General features: G+C 38.4%; 1 protein-coding gene across 1 annotated transcript; it reads right to left on the bottom strand.

The window, feature by feature from the left end:
• Nucleotides 1-2,155: 2,155 nt before the first annotated feature.
• On the bottom strand, nucleotides 2,156-3,559 carry LOC105729684 (olfactory receptor 4N4C). The gene has a single exon (XM_012470619.3). The coding sequence runs from the start codon at nucleotides 3,514-3,516 to the stop codon at nucleotides 2,524-2,526; it is 993 nt and encodes a 330-aa protein (XP_012326042.2). The 5' UTR covers nucleotides 3,517-3,559; the 3' UTR covers nucleotides 2,156-2,523.
• Nucleotides 3,560-20,034: the final 16,475 nt, after the last annotated feature.

Here is a 20,034-nt window from a genome sequence, read left to right as displayed (position 1 = left end):
TCCTAGGTTAGGGAGCCTCTCCTGGCTCTATGCCAATCCTGGGTGGACTGCTTTCCTGCATGGCTCCTTTCTGCTGTCCATGGATTGCAGTTGCTTCCTTGATGCATCCCAACATGGCCACAGGACAATCCACTAGAAGAGCTAGTGTTTACTCACCATGTGTCTCCCTCTCCACATGATAGCTGCTTCTGGCACCTCTCCCTATTCCGTACTTTTTGATTAATAATACATGAGCAACATTTTCCTACATGCTAATCAAAATCAGTGGTTTTTATTTCTATGGTTGATTTTTAAGGATATTCATTTAAGCAAATTATTTATGTATTAGATAAGTATTTTATCATTTATATCCATTTCTTTAATACTTTTTTACTTTTATTTTTTATGCATGGATGCTCTTATATAACCTTTGAGTAGGGAGAAAATATTCAATTTACATGCAAACCTTATAATCATGCAGAAAATAATCTCCACATCTATCTATGATAGACATATTTTCAGCATTTTTCTGTCTTTTGCCCATATAAACTTTTTTTTTCATTTTTACATATAATATACTCATACAAAATCTAGTTTAGAAAAAATAATGAAAGAGAAAGAATAACATGAGAGGCACTCCCTACAATTCTCTTCATGACAGACCATGGCCTTTTCATTTTTCCTTTGTTCATTGCCCACATTTCCTTCTATCTACCTATTTCATATTCTGTCCATTCAATCTAACTACTTTTAACATCTAAATATTTTCAGGATTAACTTTGCTTGAAGCATACTTGAATGAATTACATATTGATACCATCATCACTTCATTTGATCCTCATGTTACACCCATCAGATCCAAAGAATCAATACATTGATCTATTTGGCAAAAGAAAACTCAGGCTTCTGAAAGCTAAGTGACTTTCCCAGAATCACACATAAGTTAATTGTTAAGCCAAGGCATGAGGGTCAGATAAATGATTCCCAAGACCTGGGAAAGTGGCTTCTTGCCCTCTCCTGGTTATTGCAGGGATAGGTCACTTAGCAGGTTAGTTCTACAGTGTTTTTCTGGCAACAATTTCTATAATAGATGCCCAGCATAAATAATGGTCTTCTGTACTTGAAATAATTTTATAAGTAAGTGCCTAACTTCTTACATTAAACTCCACTATTAAGACAGAAGTTATTAAGAAATTATTTTAGACGACTAGAAAGGGTAAAAGAGACCTCGAAAAGGTTTTATTTAAAAAATAAAAAAGCAGCCCCTAAACCATTTCTTTTCTAACAGAAAGCAGCCTGAAAAGCCAAGCTGCAAACATAGATACGTAAATTAGAGGCTTGCAGATGTAAATGCAGGTAACTAAGAGTCAGGTCCACTCAATATGACTGTTCCGGCTCCCTGCTCCCTTTCCTTTGTTGCCACGTGTGCAAGTTTCCCGGCAACAGCCAGGTAGAAGCCACACTTGCATAATAAAAGATTAGGGTGGGAGGGCCAGGCTTTTCATGGGTTATGTGAATGACATACCTAGTCAAACAAATCCCCTGGGCCCTGTGCAAAGCAGACACCACCTCCTTGAGCCTCCCAATATAACTGACTGCTTTCCCCACAAGTGGGGTTATTCCATTCAGAGCCCTCCTTCCTCTGTATAGTGGAGCTGTTCTCTTCTTTCTTGCCTATCAAACTTTCCGCTTCATGTGTGTAAATTCGTGTTGTTAATCTGCATAGCACGAGATGACAAACCATAGGCATCGCCCCAGACAACGAAGCTGCTTCACTATGTTGAAAATAACTGGAGTGATTTACGTAATCTACAATATAATCTGTAGTACTAAATATTTAATAATGTCTAATAATCATCATGAATCTCTAAAGAAAAAACAAGTGAAATAATTTTATGACATTTTCCATGAAACAAATTGACTCCTTTCTTATCTCTCTCTACCAAATTTGGAGGGAAAATATATATTTATTTATATATTGATTAAATATATATATAAAATTATAAATATATAAAACATGCAATATATATTTATATAGTATATAATATGCAATACATATTTATAAATATGCATATTTATAAATATATTTAAACATAAAAAATTTTAACTTTTTTTATGTATGAAAGACTATCTATATAGCCTTTTTCACAACATACTTGCAACATACATTTGGTTTATGTTTTGCAGCTTATTAATATCGGCCTAAAATCTTGCTGATGTTGCTCTAACCCATAGAGGAAAGCATTGTAGATGAATTACACCTTTACTTAAAACGTTAAAGTGGATTCTTACCACAATTAAAATACAAAAAAATTCTTAGACTAAAAGACCTTTGCAGTCACATAAAACTTAACTCCTAAATTTCTCACACTTATTCATTATATTTCAACCACTCTAGGGTTTCTTTATATTATTTAAATATAATAAGTTTATTCTCTCATTACACATACTCTCCCACATTGCCTACAAGACAAATGGGAGGTACTCAATGAAAAATAGGATTTGTTAAATGAGTGAATGAATTCCAGCCAGAATTCCTCCTTCTCAGTTTCTCATTATAGAGTCCATTTGACAAACTATATGTCTACTCAATAACCTCTTCATGGAAGTTTTCACTTCCTGGTTGCGAAGGGTATAAATCATAGGATTCATCAATGGAAAGATCACTGTGTGAAAGAAAGAAACCACCTTGTCAGCTGGTAAGGCCCTGAAGGGGCGAGTGTAGATGAAGATAGCAGGTCCAAACATAAGAAGTATAATAATGACATGAGTGGTACATGTGGATATGGCCTTGTTCTTCCCTTCAGAAGCTGACCTACGAACATAGCAGAGGATGACTGCATAGGAGGCCAGAAGCCCCAGGAAGCACAGGAGTGTCATCAGGCCACTGTTGAAGACCATTAGAAGCTCCACCACAAACGTGTCGGTGCAGGCCAGCTTGATGACCTGTGGGACATCACAGAAGAAGTTGTCCAGCTGGTTTGGGCCACAAAAGGGCAAGCGGAGGATGAGGACCACCTGGATAATGGAGTGGACAAAACCCCCAAGCCACAAAGCCAACAACATTGCATAACAGGCTCTAGGGTTCATGACAGTTGAATAGTGTAAAGGCCGGCAGATGGCGATGTAGCGGTCAAAGGCCATCACAACAAGGAGTAATCCCTCCCCTCCTCCAAGGAAGTGCAAGAAAAAGAGCTGAGTGATGCAGCCTCTGTAGGAGATTACTTTCTTCTCAGAGAGGAAGTCCACAAGCATCCTGGGAGCCACAATGAAGGAGTAGGAAGCATCCAGAAAGGCCAAGTTGCCCAGAAAGAAGTAGAGTGGGGCTGTGAGCCCAGGGTCTGACCTTATGGTGAAAACGATGAGGAAATTACCAGGAAGGATGATAAGGTAGAAAATTATGATCAGCACAAAGACCAAGAGCTGAATATCTTGAGATTGGGTCAGACCCAGGAGGATAAATTCTGTCACTACTGTGTTGTTTTCTATCTTCATTTCCTCTGCCTGTAGAATACCAATCAAAGAGTTTATTTTCATGTGTTACATCTAGATTATAGTTCTTGAACTAAACACAAGATATGCCACATTTATATTGTTCCATCTCAACAACAATTTCAAAGAAGAAATCGTTTCTACCCTTTATGCTTCTTCATTTCATGATGGCCAACACTCTGGTCCTGAAGCCACACTCTTCCTTCTGTTTCAGTCCTGTGCTTCTGTTTAAGTGTTCACTCATGTGAGACTTGAATGCTACTGTTCTGAATGTTCCTGATTTGTATGAGGCATAGGAAAAATTTTCTGACTAAAAGAAAACTTAACCTCAGTTATCGAGGTCTTCATGTTTTCCTTTAAATGGAGAATGAGCTGAGATTGACAGCAAAGAAGAATGACAGAGCTTTTCAAGGGAACAGAAATGTTCCATTTTTAATTATAATGGTCATATGTATCTATTTTTGTCAAAACTTATTGAGCTATTAGTACAGCAATTAGTACAAATTATTTTATATAAATGATACCTTAGGAATTTTTATCTAAAAACTTTGATAAGGCCGGGCGCGGTGGCTCAAGCCTGTAATCCCAGTACTTTGGGAGGCCGAGGCGGGTGGATCACGAGGTCAAGAGATCGAGACCATCCTGGTCAACATGGTGAAACCCCGTCTCTACTAATACAAAAAATTAGCTGGGCACGGTGGCGCGTGCCTGTAATCCCAGCTACTCAGGAGGCTGAGGCAGGAGAATTGCCTGAACCCAGGAGGCGGAGATTGCGGTGAGCCGAGATCGCGCCATTGCACTCCAGCCTGGGTATCAAGAGCGAAACTCCGTCTCAAAAAAAAAAAAAAAAAAAAAACTTTGATAAAAGCAACTATACTTACCAGAAATAATTGCCTTTTCTCTATAGAACATCAGCCAAACAAACTGGTCTAAATAAAAAGACTCTCAGTAATGCTGGAGAAAACAAGACCTGAGGCTTCTGTGTACAGCGGTCTCCAAATTGAGACTGTGCTCATGCCTGGGGATGTGCATGATAATTTATTGGTATAAAAGCAACAATAGGAGAATTTCTACACATATATTATTGTATCCTATGGTTTGAAGTTTTATTTTTGAACATTTTACAGTTTATGTAGAATCATGGTATAAATGAATATGAAATACAGCTCAAAAAATGGTTTGTAGTTGAAATAAAAAAATGTAAAAGCTAAAGATCTTGAGCTATAACAAAACCTACAATTTGATACAGAAAAATATTTCATATGCTTCTGTTACATGGTACATTTGTTTTTAAATAATGTGGAATATGAAATGTAGACTAGAGGGAAAGAGAAGTTCATTAACTAACTGAATGAGGAGACAGCATATGAGAAGGAAAGAAAAAAAAATAAAGTCCCAAATTAAGAAATCAAAGAAAATATTTATAATGACACATCTATTGAAACATCAAACGATATGCTTTTTTAAATATATCTAATACTAATAGATTAATTAATAGCAGAGGTTTTCAGATATGGTCAAAATTGGGAATTACGAAAGCAGTACTGAGGCCAGGCACTGTGGCTCACACCTGTTATCCCACCATTTTGAGAGGCCAAGGCAGGTGGATCACTTGAGGTCAAGAGTTCAAGACCAGCCCTGCGAAATCCTGTTTCTAGTAAAAATACAAAATTTAGCTGAGTGTGGTGGCAGGAGCCTGTAGGTGCCAGCTACTCCAGAGGTTGAAGCATGAGAGTCGCTGGAACCCAGGAGAGGGAGGTTGCAGTGAGCCCAGATCACACCACTACACTCCAGCCTAGGCAGTAGAGCATGACTCTGTCTCAAAAAAAAAAAAAAAAAGCAAAAAAAGTACCTTACATCACAGACACATGTATGTACATCATGCAGATACAGATGAAGACACACAAACACACACACACAAACACATGTCCTAACCAAAGCAGAAGCATAAAAATTTACATATGGTATCCTTCCTCTTTTCTTATATCTTTTTTTTTTTTCTTTTTGGCACTTGGCCATTTATTGACCTTAATATGTATCATTCCTTCTGTGCATGTAAAACCTGCTAATAGAAAAGTCAGGAATCCCTCTCTGCTTACTCTTAAGTTGTATGCATCTTGCACATTATAATGTAGTTGGTTATTTCACACTCTTTCAAAAACTGAGGATGTATTTGGGTCACAGGAGAAACTTTTAAGTATCTCTGAGATTGGGAGTTATAGGTTCTTGCACTGTACCTTGCATTTCATTCCTAGCATCCACTTCTGTTCTCCTATTGACTCTGTCACATCTGGAACTCACTACCATCAAGTATCTCTGATTCACTGTGTTCTCTTTCTGTATTTCCCTCTAAGCTCTTTAGTCATACCGATAGTGCTCACGCCATGCTCATTGTGGATCCAGAGACCAAATATATATATATTCACAAGACAGACATTCCTCTAGGTAAAATGAAGTAAGTCTCAGCAAAATAAAAACACAGAAATTCCTGCAAAGACAAGTTTGGTCTTGTCTAACTACATTAGAAGAACCTAACTGTATTAGAAGGACCACTGTCAGTGGAAGTTGAAATAGAAATCTGAATGCCTGCCCCTCCCTCTACCCTATATTTCAATTTCAACAGAAACAAAATTTTATCTGGCTCTGACAATGCTGGAGCAGCACAGAGGAGGAAAGAGTGATGGGTGGGGGCGCACACACGTTCCAGCTAACTGCCGCTCTATGTACCGTTCACGCTTAGAGTCCAGGCTCTTGTTGGAAAGTTCATGAAGCAGGTGTTTGGAGGCTTGATTCCCATCCACAGGCACTAATTCACTCATTTTTCTTTATATTTCCTCATGCCTCCTTTTAAAATATTTATTTTATTATTTTCCACTCCCACCTAACGAAATATTTCTATACTTCATTTATTAAGTTATAGTTTTACACTTGAGTTGATTTCTTTCTCTATTTTATCTTCTCTTTGTCTCTCTCATATTTGTTCTCTAATGATTCCCCTTGCTTTTCTCTTATCTTTTATTTTTCTCCTTTGTTGCTTTTATTTTTCAACCTTCTTGCAGTTTCCAATATTTTTTCCACTCATTCTTCTTGTCTTCTCATTTCTCCTTTATTAGATCTCATGCTTACCTTACCATTAATTCTGAGAAGCATCACTATTGTTTTCTTTTCAAACAAGAGCAAGGACAGCACATGAAGTTTCTTCACTCCAATTGTTTTAAGGGTCAAAAATAACTAACTCACCTTTCAGTACTAAATTACTTTCCTTGAATAGTATCCTCTTTAAAATATACTGTGTGAACACTTTTAAATTATTTCCCACTACCTCAAATATGTTGTCTGTTTGTAACTAATCTTAATAAAAGTGGCAATATTTACTTTTATGCTTGAAAGAAATTTCTCATTAATCTACCCTACCAGCAAAAATATATCTCCAAAATAAGAATCTCCAAAAATATGTCTCCAAAAAAATCTCCAAAATAAGAATATGATGTCTATTAATATGTGCTATCTAGTTTGTAGCCCATAACGTATATAATTTCTAATCTTTTTGTGTTCTGAGAAATGTGGATAAAATTAAAGAGCGTCATCAAATCATTAACAGATACCAATGTTTATAATGCCACAATTTTGTAATGGACGTCATAGAAAAAGCCCTTGTTTAGGCATCTGTCTATCTGAGTTTAAGTTCTTCATCCTGCAGTTTTTTTAACCCTGAGATCTTGGGAAGGTCACTCATCTTCATTAGCCTGAGTTATTTTATCTCACTGTGTTGATTTACAAATATAATAAGGTCAGAATGATACAATAAGTAGCATATTGAAATCTGACTAAACCAAAATCAAATCAGGAAAAATGTAGATATTAAGAGGAACTTTAGTTCTAAGAAGTAAATGCATAATATAGATCCTCTGTCCCTGCCTTTGAAATGAGTCTCTGGGGTAAAGGTAGCTGTGTAAATGTAAGAGATTACAAGAAAAGAATTTATGGAGGTTTCACTTCAGCCAGCTGTCAAAGCCCGATTGTCACATGGAAAGACTATTTGCAAAAGAACCTCTCATCCCAGCAGGTATGCAAATAATCAGAGCTAGTCTCCTGCAAAATCATGAAGTTGGTAAAGATTTTCTTTGCATTCTAGCATTTCTGCGTTGGTTATGATTTCTGTTTCCTCACATCTTTCAGTTAATAGATATACATTTAGGACCAAGTATAAACATTCCCAAGGCAATGTTAATAAAGGCTTTATATATTCCCAATAAATGAATTCTAAATATTAGGAGAAACTGATGCTATATTATTAAGAACAGGTAAAAAGTGCTACCGTGTTATTGAATTCAGATTTAACATATTAATCTATTTCTATTATAATTCTGATCTTTGCATTTCAAGGCAGCAGATGTCCCACCTGAGATGTTGCAATATCTGTTTCCATTTCTTCCTTATGTTCTTTATAAATATGAAGAATGGCAAAAAACATTTACCTCTCTAGTATCTAATACTCCTCTCACACAGCAGATATCACCTCCGTCTAATAGAAGGAACAACAACTGATTTTTCCTGACTTCATTCTTAAATATCTCTTCTCACAGAGGAATCTCTTACACTTTGAAATATGCAACCAATTTGTGATGCAATGGAGAATGTACTTTGGGAATTGGAAGGCTAACAAAACTGTAAAACATTTTCCATGGGAATTGTTGGAATGCCAACAAAATATAGTCAAAGAATGAGACTCGAAACATGTTATACATAGTCAAGTAGATATGATTTAAAAGTCACTATGTCACTTCTAAGTTTTAAAATCAACATTCAGTCAGTGACAGAGATTACAGAACAGCCAGCATGTTTTTTAGGTTCATGTGGACAGAAAGCCAAAAGAAGTTATTTCTTACATCACTATTTTTTAAAGTATATAATAGGAAATCATTGTTATATCAAGAAAGGAAGTAATGTGGTCAGGTAGGTAGTATGTTAAATTCAATATATTTCTGGTGACAAATAGGCAAAGAAAAATAAATGATATTCACAGATATCCTTTGACATATTCCTTCTTAGAGAGGCAAACTGCATGTTGTAGGACTAATTCCTCACAAAGAGATATATTCTTAAATATACCCTATTGTGGTCTTGGCATTTGTTGACAAACTATTTTTTAATTAAATATTACTAAACAGAAGAAAAGTTCTGTGTGTAATATATATAGATAGACAGAAGTATAGAATATTATATCAAAAAGATAGCTATCATTTCTGGGTGAATTTTATATTTTTATTTTTCTTCATGTTATATTTTTCTTCATTGCCTGAATTAGTTGTAATAAACACATCATTTTTTTTTTTTTTTTTTTTTTTTTTTTAATTGCATTTTAGGTTTTGGGGTACATGTGAAAAACATGCAAGGTTGTTGCTTAGGTGCATACGTGGCAGTGTGATTTGCTGCCTTCCTCCCCTTCACCCATATCTGGCATTTCTCCCCATGCTATCCCTCCCCAATTCCCCACCCCCCCACTGTCCCCCCCACTCCCCCACAACAGACCCCCATGTATAGTGCTCCCCTCCCTGTGTCCATGTGTTCTCCTTGTTCAACACCCGCCTATGAGTGAGAACATGTGGTGTTTGATTTTGTGTTCTTGTGTCAGTTTGCTGAGAATGATGGTTTCCAGGTTCATCCATGTCCCTACAAAGGACGCGAACTCCTCGTTTTTAATGGCTGCATAATATTCCATGGTGTATATGTGCCACATTTTTCCTGTCCAGTCTATCATCGATGGGCATTTGGGTTGGTTCCAGGTCTTTGCTATTGTAAACTGTGCTGCAATGAACATTCGTGTGCATGTGTCCTTATAGTAGAACGATTTATAATCCTTTGGATATATGCCCAGTAATGGGATTGCTGGGTCAAATGGAATTTCTATTTCTAGGTCCTTGAGGAATCGCCACACTGTTTTCCACAATGGTTGAACTAATTTACACTCCCACCAACAGTGTAAAAGTGTTCCTATTTCTCCACATCCTCTCCAGCATCTGTTGTCTCCAGATTTTTTAATGATTGCCATTCTAACTGGTGTGAGATGGTATCTCAATGTAGTTTTGATTTGCATTTCTCTAATGGCCAGTGATGATGAGCATTTTTTCATATGCTTGTTGGCCTCATGTATGTCTTCTTTTGTAAAGTATCTGTTCATGTCCTTCGCCCACTTTTGAATGGGCTTGTTTGTTTTTTTCTTGTAAATCTTTTTTAGCTCGTTGTAAATTCTGGATATCAGCCCTTTGTCAGATGGGTAGGCTGCAAAAATTTTTTCCCATTCTGTTGGTTGCCGATTCACTCTATTGACTGTTTCTTTTGCTGTGCAGAAGCTGTGGAGTTTGATTAGGTCCCATTTGTCTATTTTGACTTTTGTTGCCAATGCTTTTGGTGTTTTGGTCATGAAGTCCTTGCCTACGCCTATGTCCTGAATGGTTTTGCCTAGGTTTCCTTCTAGTGTTTTTATGGTGTTAGGTCTTATGTTTAAGTCTTTAATCCATCTGGAGTCAATTTTAGTGTAAGGTGTCAGGAAGGGGTCCATTTTCTGCTTTCTGCATATGGCTAGCCAGTTTTCCCAACACCACTTATTGAACAGGGAATCCTTTCCCCATTGCTTGTTTTTATCAGGTTTGTCAAAGATCAGGTGGTTGTAGATATGTTGTGTTGCCTCCGACGCCTCTGTTCTGTTCCATTGGTCTATATCTCTGTTTTGGTACCAGTACCATGCTGTTTTGATTACTGTAGCCTTGTAGTAGAGTTTGATGTCTGGTAGTGTGATGCCTCCTGCTTTGTTCTTTTTGCTTAGAATTGACTTGGCTATGCGGGCTCTCTTTTGGTTCCATATGAAGTTTAAGGTGGTTTTTTCCAGTTCTGTGAAGAAGGTCATTGGTAGCTTGATGGGGATAGCATTGAATCTGTATATTACTTTGGGCAGTATGGCCATTTTCACGATATTAATTCTTCCTAACCATGAACATGGAATGTTTCTCCATCTGTTTGTGTCCTCTCTTATTTCGTTGAGCAGTGATTTGTAGTTCTCCTTGAAGAGGTCCTTTACATTCCTTGTTAGTTGTATTCCTAGGTATTTTATTCTCTTTGTAGCAATTGTGAATGGCAGTTCGTTCTTGATTTGGCTCTCTTTAAGTCTGTTATTGGTGTATAGGAACGCTTGTGATTTTTGCACATTGATTTTGTATCCTGAGACTTTGCTGAAGTTGCTTATCAGTTTCAGGAGCTTTTGGGCTGAGATGAGGGGGTCTTCTAGATATACAATCATGTCATCTGCAAATAGAGACAATTTGACTTCCTCCTTTCCTAATTGAATACCCTTTATTTCTTTTTCTTGCCTGATTGCTCTGGCTAGAACTTCCAGTACTATATTGAATAGGAGTGGTGAGAGAGGGCATCCTTGTCTAGTGCCAGATTTCAAAGGGAATGCTTCCAGTTTTTGCCCGTTCAGTATGATATTGGCTGTCGGTTTGTCATAAATAGCTTTTATTATTTTGAGATACGTTCCATCGATACCTAGTTTATTGAGGGTTTTTAGCATAAAGGGCTGTTGAATTTTGTCGAAGGCCTTCTCTGCATCAATTGAGATAATCATGTGGTTTTTGTCTTTGGTTCTGTTTATGTGGTGAATTACATTTATAGACTTGCCTATATTGAACCAGCCTTGCATCCCCGGGATGAATCCTACTTGATCATGGTGGATAAGCTTTTTGATGTGCTGTTGTAATCGGCTTGCCAGTATTTTATTGAAGATTTTTGCATCTATGTTCATCATGGATATTGGCCTGTAGTTTTCTTTTCTTGTTGAGTCTCTGCCAGGTTTTGGTATTAGGATGATGTTGGTCTCATAAAATGATTTGGGAAGGATTCCCTCTTTTTGGATTATTTGGAATAGTTTCAGTAGGAATGGTATCAGTTCCTCTTTGTATGTCTGGTAGAATTCGGCTGTGAACCCATCTGGGCCTGGGCTTTTTTTGGGTGGTAGGCTCTTAATTGCTGCCTCGACTTCAGACCTTGTTATTGGTCTATTCAGGGTTTCGACTTCTTCCTGGTTTAGGCTTGGCAGGAGGCAGCTGTCCAGGAATTTATCCATTTCCTCCAGGTTTTCTAATTTATGTGCATAGAGTTGTTTGTAATAATCTCTGATGATGGTTTGAATTTCTGTGGAATCTGTGGTGATATCCCCTTTGTCATTTTTTATTGCATCTATTTGGTTATTCTCTCTTTTCTTTTTTATTAGTCTGGCTAGTGGTCTGTCTATTTTGTTGATCTTTTCAAAAAACCAGCTCCTGGATTTATTGATTTTTTGAAGGGTTTTTCGTGTCTCTATCTCCTTCAATTCTGCTTTGATCTTAGTTATTTCTTGTCTTCTGCTAGGTTTTGAGTTTTTTTGATCTTGCTCCTCTAGCTCTTTCAATTTTGACGATAGGGTGTCAATTTTAGATCTCTCCTTTCTTCTCATGTGGGCACTTATTGCTATATATTTTCCTCTAGAGACTGCTTTAAATGTGTCCCAGAGATTCTGGTATGTGGTGTCTTCATTCTCGTTGGTTTCGAAGAACGTCTTTATTTCTGCCTTCATTTCATTGTTTATCCAGTCAACATTCAGGAGAAAGTTGTTCATTTTCCATGAGGCTGTGCGGTTCTGGGTTGGTTTCTGAATTCTGAGTTCTAACTTGATTGCACTGTGGTCTGAGAGACTGTTTGTTATGGTTTCCGTTCTTTTGCATTTGCTGAGGAGTGATTTACTTCCAATTATGTGGTCAATTTTAGAGTAGGTGTGATGTGGTGCTGAGAAGAATGTATATTCTGTGGATTTGGGGTGGAGAGTTCTGTAAATGTCTATTAGGTTTGCTTGTTCCAGGTCTGAGTTCAAGTCCTGGATATCCTTATTAATTTTCTGTCTCGTTGATCTGTCTAATATTGACAGTGATGTGTTGAAGTCTCCCACTATTATTGTGTGGGAGTCTAAGTCTCTTTGTAAGTCTTTAAGAACTTGCCTTATGTATCTGGGTGCTCCTGTATTAGGTGCATATATATTTAGGATCGTTAGCTCTTCTTGCTGCATTGATCCTTTTACCATTATGTAATGTCCTTCTTTGTCTCTTTTGATCTTTGTTGCTTTAAAGTCTATTTTATCAGAGATGAGAATTGCAACTCCTGCTTTTTTTTGCTCTCCATTTGCTTGGTAAATCTTCCTCCATCCCTTTATTTTGAGCCTTTGTGTATCCTTGCATGCGAGATGGGTTTCCTGGATACAGCACACTGATGGGTTTTGGCTTTTTATCCAATTTGCCAGTCTGTGTCTTTTGATTGGGGCATTTAGTCCGTTTACATTTAGGGTTAATATTGTTATGTGTGAATTCAATCCTTTCATTTTGGTGCTAGGTGGCTGTTTTGCCCTTTGGTTGATGCAGATTCTTCATTGTGTTGATGCTCTTTACCTTTTCGTGTGTTTTTGGAGTGGCTGGTACTGGTTGTTCTTTTCTATGTGTAGTGCCTCCTTCAGGAGCTCTTGTAGAGCTGGTCTGGTGGTGATGAACTCTCTGAGTTCTTGCTTGTTCACAAAGGATTTTATTTTTCCTTCACTTATGAAGCTTAGTTTGGCTGGATACGAAATTCTGGGTTGAAAGTTCTTTTCCTTAAGGATGTTGAATATCGGCCCCCACTCTCTTCTGGCCTGTAGGGTTTCTGCTGAGAGATCTGCAGTGAGTCTGATGGGCTTCCCTTTGTGGGTAACCCGACCTTTCTCTCTGGCTGCCTTTAGTATTTTCTCCTTCATTTCAACCCTGGTGAATCTGATGATTATGTGTCTTGGGGTTGCTCTTCTAGAGGAGTATCTTTGTGGTGTTCTCTGTATTTCCTGGACTTGAATCTCGGCCTGCCTTGTTAGGTTGGGGAAGTTTTCCTGGATAATATCCTGAAGAGTATTTTCCAGCTTGGATGCATTCTCTTCGTCACATTCAGGTACACCTATCAAACGTAGATTAGGTCTTTTCACATAGTCCCATATTTCTTGTTGACTTTGTTCATTCCTTTTTACCCTGTTTTCTGTAATCTTGCCTTCTCGTTTTATTTCATTGAGTTGATCTTCGACCTCTGATATCCTTTCTTCTGCTTGGTCAATTCGGCTGTTGAAACTTGTGCATGCTTCACGAAGTTCTCGTGTTGTGTTTTTCAGCTCCGTCAATTCGCTCATGTTCCTCTCTAAGTTGTCCATTCTTGTTAGCATTTCGTCAAGTCTTTTTTCAAGGTTCTTAGTTTCTTTGCATTGGGTTAGAACATGTTCTTTTAGCTCACGGAAGTTTCTTATTATCCACTTTCTGAAAGCTGATTCTGTCATTTCATCACACTCATTCTCCGTCCAGTCTTGTTCCCTTGCTGGTGGGGAGTTGTGATCCCTTGTAGGAGGAGAAGTGTTCTGGTTTTGGGTGTTTTCATCCTTTTTGCGCTGGTTTCTTCCCATCTTTGTGGATTTTTCCACCTGCTGACTTTGTAGTTGTTGTCTTTCTGATTTTGGTAATTTTAAGTCTGCTGTGGCAGAACTCATAAACCCCCTGCTCTTCCCCCGAGGTGTTTTGTCCCAGGGAGTTACTGTTTTATGATGTTCCCCTGTGCGGTTGCTGTTTTCCCTGCCCACAAGGTGGCAGCCTAGTCACACTCAGGTTGCAGAGGCTTCGCTAAGCTGCTGTGGGCTCCACCCAGCTTCCGTGTGAACTTCTGGGTGTAGTTAGAACTGCTTCCGCTATGTTGGCCCGCCCCTGTAGTGACGGAGTCTCTGTAGTGGCGGATTGCCTTGGTACAGAACAGCAGGGTGCCTATGGAGAACGCCCCTCCTCCACAGAGCTGGACCGTCCCGGTTTCAGTTGTGTTTCAGGTCTTCTTGCTGGGTAAGAGGGGACACCGTCTCATCTGATCTGCCTCCGGAGCCGCTGCGTTGGCTAAAGCCGCGGCTCTGAGATTCGTGGCGCTGGCCTGGCTCCCCGTTTCAGCTCCCCTTGCTGGCTTATAGGGGATTCACACTCTCTCACTTTGTACAGTGAGCCGTTGCCTCAGGGTGCCGGCCCAGCGGCTGCGCCGTTCAAGCCAGCGGCGCCAGTGGCGCTGGCGACCCGTGTGGCTTCTCTGCGTGTGAATCTCCTGGTCTGTGGGCAGTAAAAATCAGTCTGGAAATACGGCGTCCACTCACCCTCTGTGCTTTCTCTCGGAGCTGCATTCCCGAGTTCCTCCTAAGCGGCCATCTTGGATCTCCAAAACACATCATTTTTATAGTTGGAATAAAAGTAAATCTGTATAAAGACTAGTACATTTAAGTATAACTGTCCCAAATCTTAGAAAAGGAAGGAAGGAAGGAAGGAAGGAAGGAAGGAAGGAAGGAAGGAAGGGAGGGAGGGAGGGAGGGAGGGAGGGAGGGAGGGAGAGAAGAAAGGGAAGGAAGGAAGGAAGGTAGAAAGAAAAGAAAGAGAGAAAGAAAGGGAAGGAAGGGAAGGGAAGGGAAGGAAAGAGGAGGGAGAGAGGGAGACATATTATCCTTACCGCCTTTCCCTTGAAGATGATCTCTGCTTTCAAAATTTGCTTAGTTATCTTTTTTATTCCACTACGATGTGCCCAAATGTGCATATTTTTGTTTTTTATTGTTTTCTTTGTTTGTTTTTGATGGCAGGGTCTGGCTCTGTGGCTTAGGCTGAAGCTTAGTGCAGTGTTGCAATCATAGCTCACTGCCCTCAAGCTCTCAGGCTCCATTGATCTCTCACCTCAGCCTGCAGAGTACCTGGGACTACAAATTAGGCATCACCACCCTGGCTAATTTTTTTCATTTTTTGATAGAGACTGGATTTCGACATGTTGTTGGACTGGTCTCAAACTCCTGGTCTCAAGTGATCTGCCGGCCTTGGCCTCCCAAACTGCTGGGATTACAGGTATGAGTCACCACATCTGCCCCCTAAATGTGTATTTTAAAACATTTATCCTATTATTATTTTGGTGGGATTCCTGATTATGAAGTTTGGTGTCTTTTATTAGGTTTGAAAAAATTTCAGCAATATTTCTTCAATATAATGTCCACTACATTTTATTTATCCTCTCAATTGAAATTCATGAGATATATTTAGATCTTCTTTTTCTATTTTCAATGTCTCTTAGTCTCTTTTATACCATTATGTCTCTTCCCAGCATAATTCAGTTCCTTAACAGTATATGCTAAGTTACTGATTCCATCTAATTTACAATTACATACATTTGTTGAATTTTTCATCTGAATCTGAATTTCTCTTTTTCTTAAGATTTTCTGTTTATTTTTACAGTATATTTATCCCTCTTCATATTTTATTTATTTATTTATTTATTTGTTTATTTTTAATTTAAAGGAGTTTAATTGAGCAATGAATGATTCACAAATTGGGCAGCACTCAGAATCACAGCAGATTCAGAGACTCCAGCACAGCCATGTGGTAGAAGAAGATTTATAGACACAAAAAGGGAAGTGACAAACAGATGTCAGAAGTGAAGTATAGAAACAGCTGGATCGGTTAGAGCTCCAGATTTGCCTTATTTGAACACAGTTTGAACACTGGACAGCGTGTGAGTGGTTGAAGTACGGCTGCTGGGATTGGACAAGACTCAGCTATTGTTACAGGCGCATAGTCCTCAGTTAGGTTTTCAATCTTGTGTATCTATTAAGTTAGGTTGCAATTCATCTACTCAAATATAGACATACAGAGTTCTTCTCAGGCCATACTTAGTTTGCTTTAACAGAGCTTTCATGAATCAAAGCACAGAAACATTTGGTGTTTTATTTACAGAACTCCGGAATAGATTTTGGGGACATTTCTTCCAGAATGGCACTCCGGGAAAAACTGAAGTGTAAAACTTTTGACTGGTACCTGAAAAATGTTTACCCACTCTTGAAGCCAATACACTCCATCATAGGCTATGGAACAGTGTGTATGATGAAATTGCATTTTGGATTTTACATGTTCGACTGTAAAGAAAATGCAGGCTGAATCATGTGATTGCCTGTCCTGCCCAACACACCCTTCCTGCCCTGGCTTTCTCCTCAGCTCTTTGCCCTCAACCCTCTCAGTTTCCTTTCATTCCTTGCTCCCCGATCCCCATCTCTTTTCCTCATCTCTGCTTCTAGTACCCTTGAAAACTGTAGCTATTGCCTGGACCCTGTCAGTTTCTCCACCAATTGCAGCGATTGGCCTTGCCCATCTGAACTCCACAGAGCCCTCTTCATATTTTCATTCCTTTCTTTGTTTTTCTAAACACATCCAACTTACTTAATTTGCATTCTATATCTCTTTTATGGTTTTGATCTTTCTCTGTGTTGTTCTGATTCTCCCTCACAGAGCCTCGCTTTATTGTATATTCACTCATTTCTGACTGTAAACTTTTACTTCTTGAAAGTTTATCTGTAGAATATTTTGAGTCCTGGAATAAACATAAGAACTTCCAGAAGATATTGGTGTTTCCTTCTGTAAAGAGACATTCCAACTCTGGCACCAGAAACTTTGAACAAAATTATTAGCATGCAGTGAACAAAATGATCAACTTGCAATAAATTTCAAACACAAAAAATATATAGGATCCCACTTGTGTTTCATTAATTTTTCTTTTTTCTCTTTTGCATTTTTGAGGTGGTAGGATTTTTTTGAAAGTTATTTTATACTTCCCTAAGAATATATCCTTTGAGACTTCAGCTAGTTTTGGAATATATCATTGGTTGAATATACCATGGTGTGAATCCTGGGCTTTGTCTGCTATCCACCTGCAGCCCTACCACCAGGCTTGAAAACAGAACATAAGTCTTCACAATGAAAGCTGATTTCTGTTCATTTATTTCTCTGGGTTCCTAATTTTATAATATTTTAAACGATTTTTATCCAAAATGTGTATTTTTCTTTTCTTTTAGTGAAAGATGCACAGGGTGGAAATGGAGTACAGTTCTCTGGTTTCTGCATTGTCACAGCAGATAGCACTTCATACAGTTCTGCCTTGCTTACCTTAGTTTTAGTCTTAGGTTTTTAGTTTAATAAGCCAATATTATATTAAATACAGTAGCTCCCTCTCATCCACAGTGTTGCTTTCTGTAGTTTCTGTTGTCCATGGTCAACCTCAGTACAAAAAGTGTTACATGGAAAATTCCAGCAATAAACAATTCCTAAGTTTTAAATTATGCCTCATTCTAAGTGGCATGATGAAATCTCAAGCTGTCCTCCATCCTTCCAGGAATGTGAGTCATCCCTTTGCCCAGTGTATCCATGTTGTACATGCCACCTGCATGTTAGTCACTTAGTAGCCACCTTGGTTATCAGTGAGACAGCATCACAAGTGCTTGTGTTCAAGTAATCCTTATTCTATTTAATAGTGGCCCCAAAGAGTAAGAGTAGTAATGCTGGCGTATTGTTATAATTGTTCTATTTTATTATTAGTTGTCATAAATCTATTAATGTGCCTAATTTATAAATTAAACTTTATCATAGGCATGTATGTATGGAAAAAAATGGTATATATAGGGTTTGGTGCTATCCATGGTTTCTGGCATCCACAGGTGTCTTGGAACATATCTCATATGGATAAACACCACATGTTCTTGCTCATAAGCGGGTGTTGAACAATGAGAACGCATGGACACAGGAAGGGGAACATCACACACTGGGGACTATTGGAGGGTGAGGGCTAAGGAAGGGATAGTAGGGGGTGGGGGTATTGGGGAGGGATAACATTAGGAGAAATACCTAATATAGTGACAGGGGGGATGGATGCAGCAAACCACCATGGCATGTGTATACCTATGTAAGAATCCTGCACGACCTGCACATGTACCCCAGAACTTAAAGTATAATAAAAAATATCATGAAAAAAGAGGACTACTGTATAAACATATATACATACACACCCAACCTTTTGTCCTAGTCACCTGGCTGGCAGAAATTTGTTCTCTGATAATTTCTTCAAACGAGGTCTTAAAAACAACATTCTCGCCTGTAATCCCAGCACTTTGTGAGGCCGAGGTGGGCGGATCACGAAGTCAAGAGATGGAGACCATCCTGGCCAACATGATGAAACCCCGTCTCTACTAAAAATACAAAAAAAAAAAAAAAAAAAAATAGCTGGGCACGGTGGCGTGCGCCTGTAGTCCCAGCTACTCGGGAGGCTGAGGCAGGAGAATTGCTTGAACCCGGGAGGCGGAGCTTGCAGTGAGCCGAGATTGCGCCGCCGCACTCCAGCCTGGCGCCTGGCGACAGAGCAAGACTGTCTCAAAAAAAAAAAAAAAAAAAAATTCTCAGGTATGTGTTGCATATTTAAAACTTCGTGGCCTTTTTATTTAAATGCCAGTTTTGCGGCATATAAAATCTGAGGGTTACACTTACTTATGTAAGGAATTTGTAGCTTGTCTTCACCTGGATATCTATTTAATGGTAATTATATTTTGGAACAATGCATGATAAGCCAACTGGCCTGCTTCCAATGGAGAAGGAGGGGTGAGACTTTATAAACCTTGTTAAAGAAAATCCCTGAGAAAAGAGATTGCCAATGATACTTGTTTTTTTCTTTATATATTCATATGTTTTTAAATTTTAATGAATATATTTTATTTTAGTAATTAAAAGACAAAAGAACTTTAATTTTGTTTGAGCAATAAAGCTATTTTTTAACCAGATGTAATAATAAAATTTATCTTGTTAATACTGAAATTAGCAAAAAGCCAGGAGACACATCCACCTTCTGAGACTTGGATTCTAAAGTCTCACACAAATCAGTGATAATTGAAAGTATAATCCCAATGTAGAGGTAAAAATAATTTACTCAATCAAGATATCGCTGATTTTAAACTACTGCTCGGCAGCAGTTTTGAAAGGAAGGTGGAGTAGGAGAGACTGAAAAAAAAAAAGAGATTAAAAGACATTTAAAAGTAACCGAAATAAAATGAAGGCATTATATAGGGAAAAGGAATCCTGAAACAGATTTTGTATTTGACTGCAGAGAATATTGAGCTTTTTGGAAACAATATTCAATGAGACAAGATTGCATATGAGGTTAACACCTATTTCTTCTACACTAACCTGCCTTATCCCTGTTCATCATTTAAGTCAGAGGTTCTCAACCTGACAGAGTTCTTTATTCTTGGCACTATTGACATTTTGGGCCAGATAATTCATGTGGGTGTCAGGGGCTGGGGCTGTCCTGTGCATTGTAAGATGTCTAAATAGTACAAGATGCCAATATACATCCTCAGTTGTGACCACCAAAAATGTCTCTGGGCACTTCCAAATGTTCTCCAACGGGTGAAATTGCTCTCAGTCTTTATTCCAATCACGTCCTCCATGAATCGGGCTCGGTTATTACTTAATAGAGTTTGTCAGAAGTTCCCCTTTTCTTCATTGATATGAGTTTATAATTTCAGATAATATTCCTAAGTAAGCAACTAGCTATCACACTACTATTTTTATGCCTTTTTCTCCTGTGTATTACTAGCTTCCATATTTTCAGTAAATATCCTTCTATAGTACAGTGTGCTAGTGTTTGAAG

This window comes from Aotus nancymaae, unplaced genomic scaffold (genome assembly GCF_030222135.1).
Source record: "Aotus nancymaae isolate 86718 unplaced genomic scaffold, 86718_ANA_hifiasm-v0.15.2.pri h1tg000011l, whole genome shotgun sequence".
Lineage (NCBI taxonomy): Eukaryota > Metazoa > Chordata > Mammalia > Primates > Aotidae > Aotus > Aotus nancymaae.
Note: the sequence above shows the minus strand (reverse complement) of the source record. Positions and strands in the feature narration are given on the sequence as shown.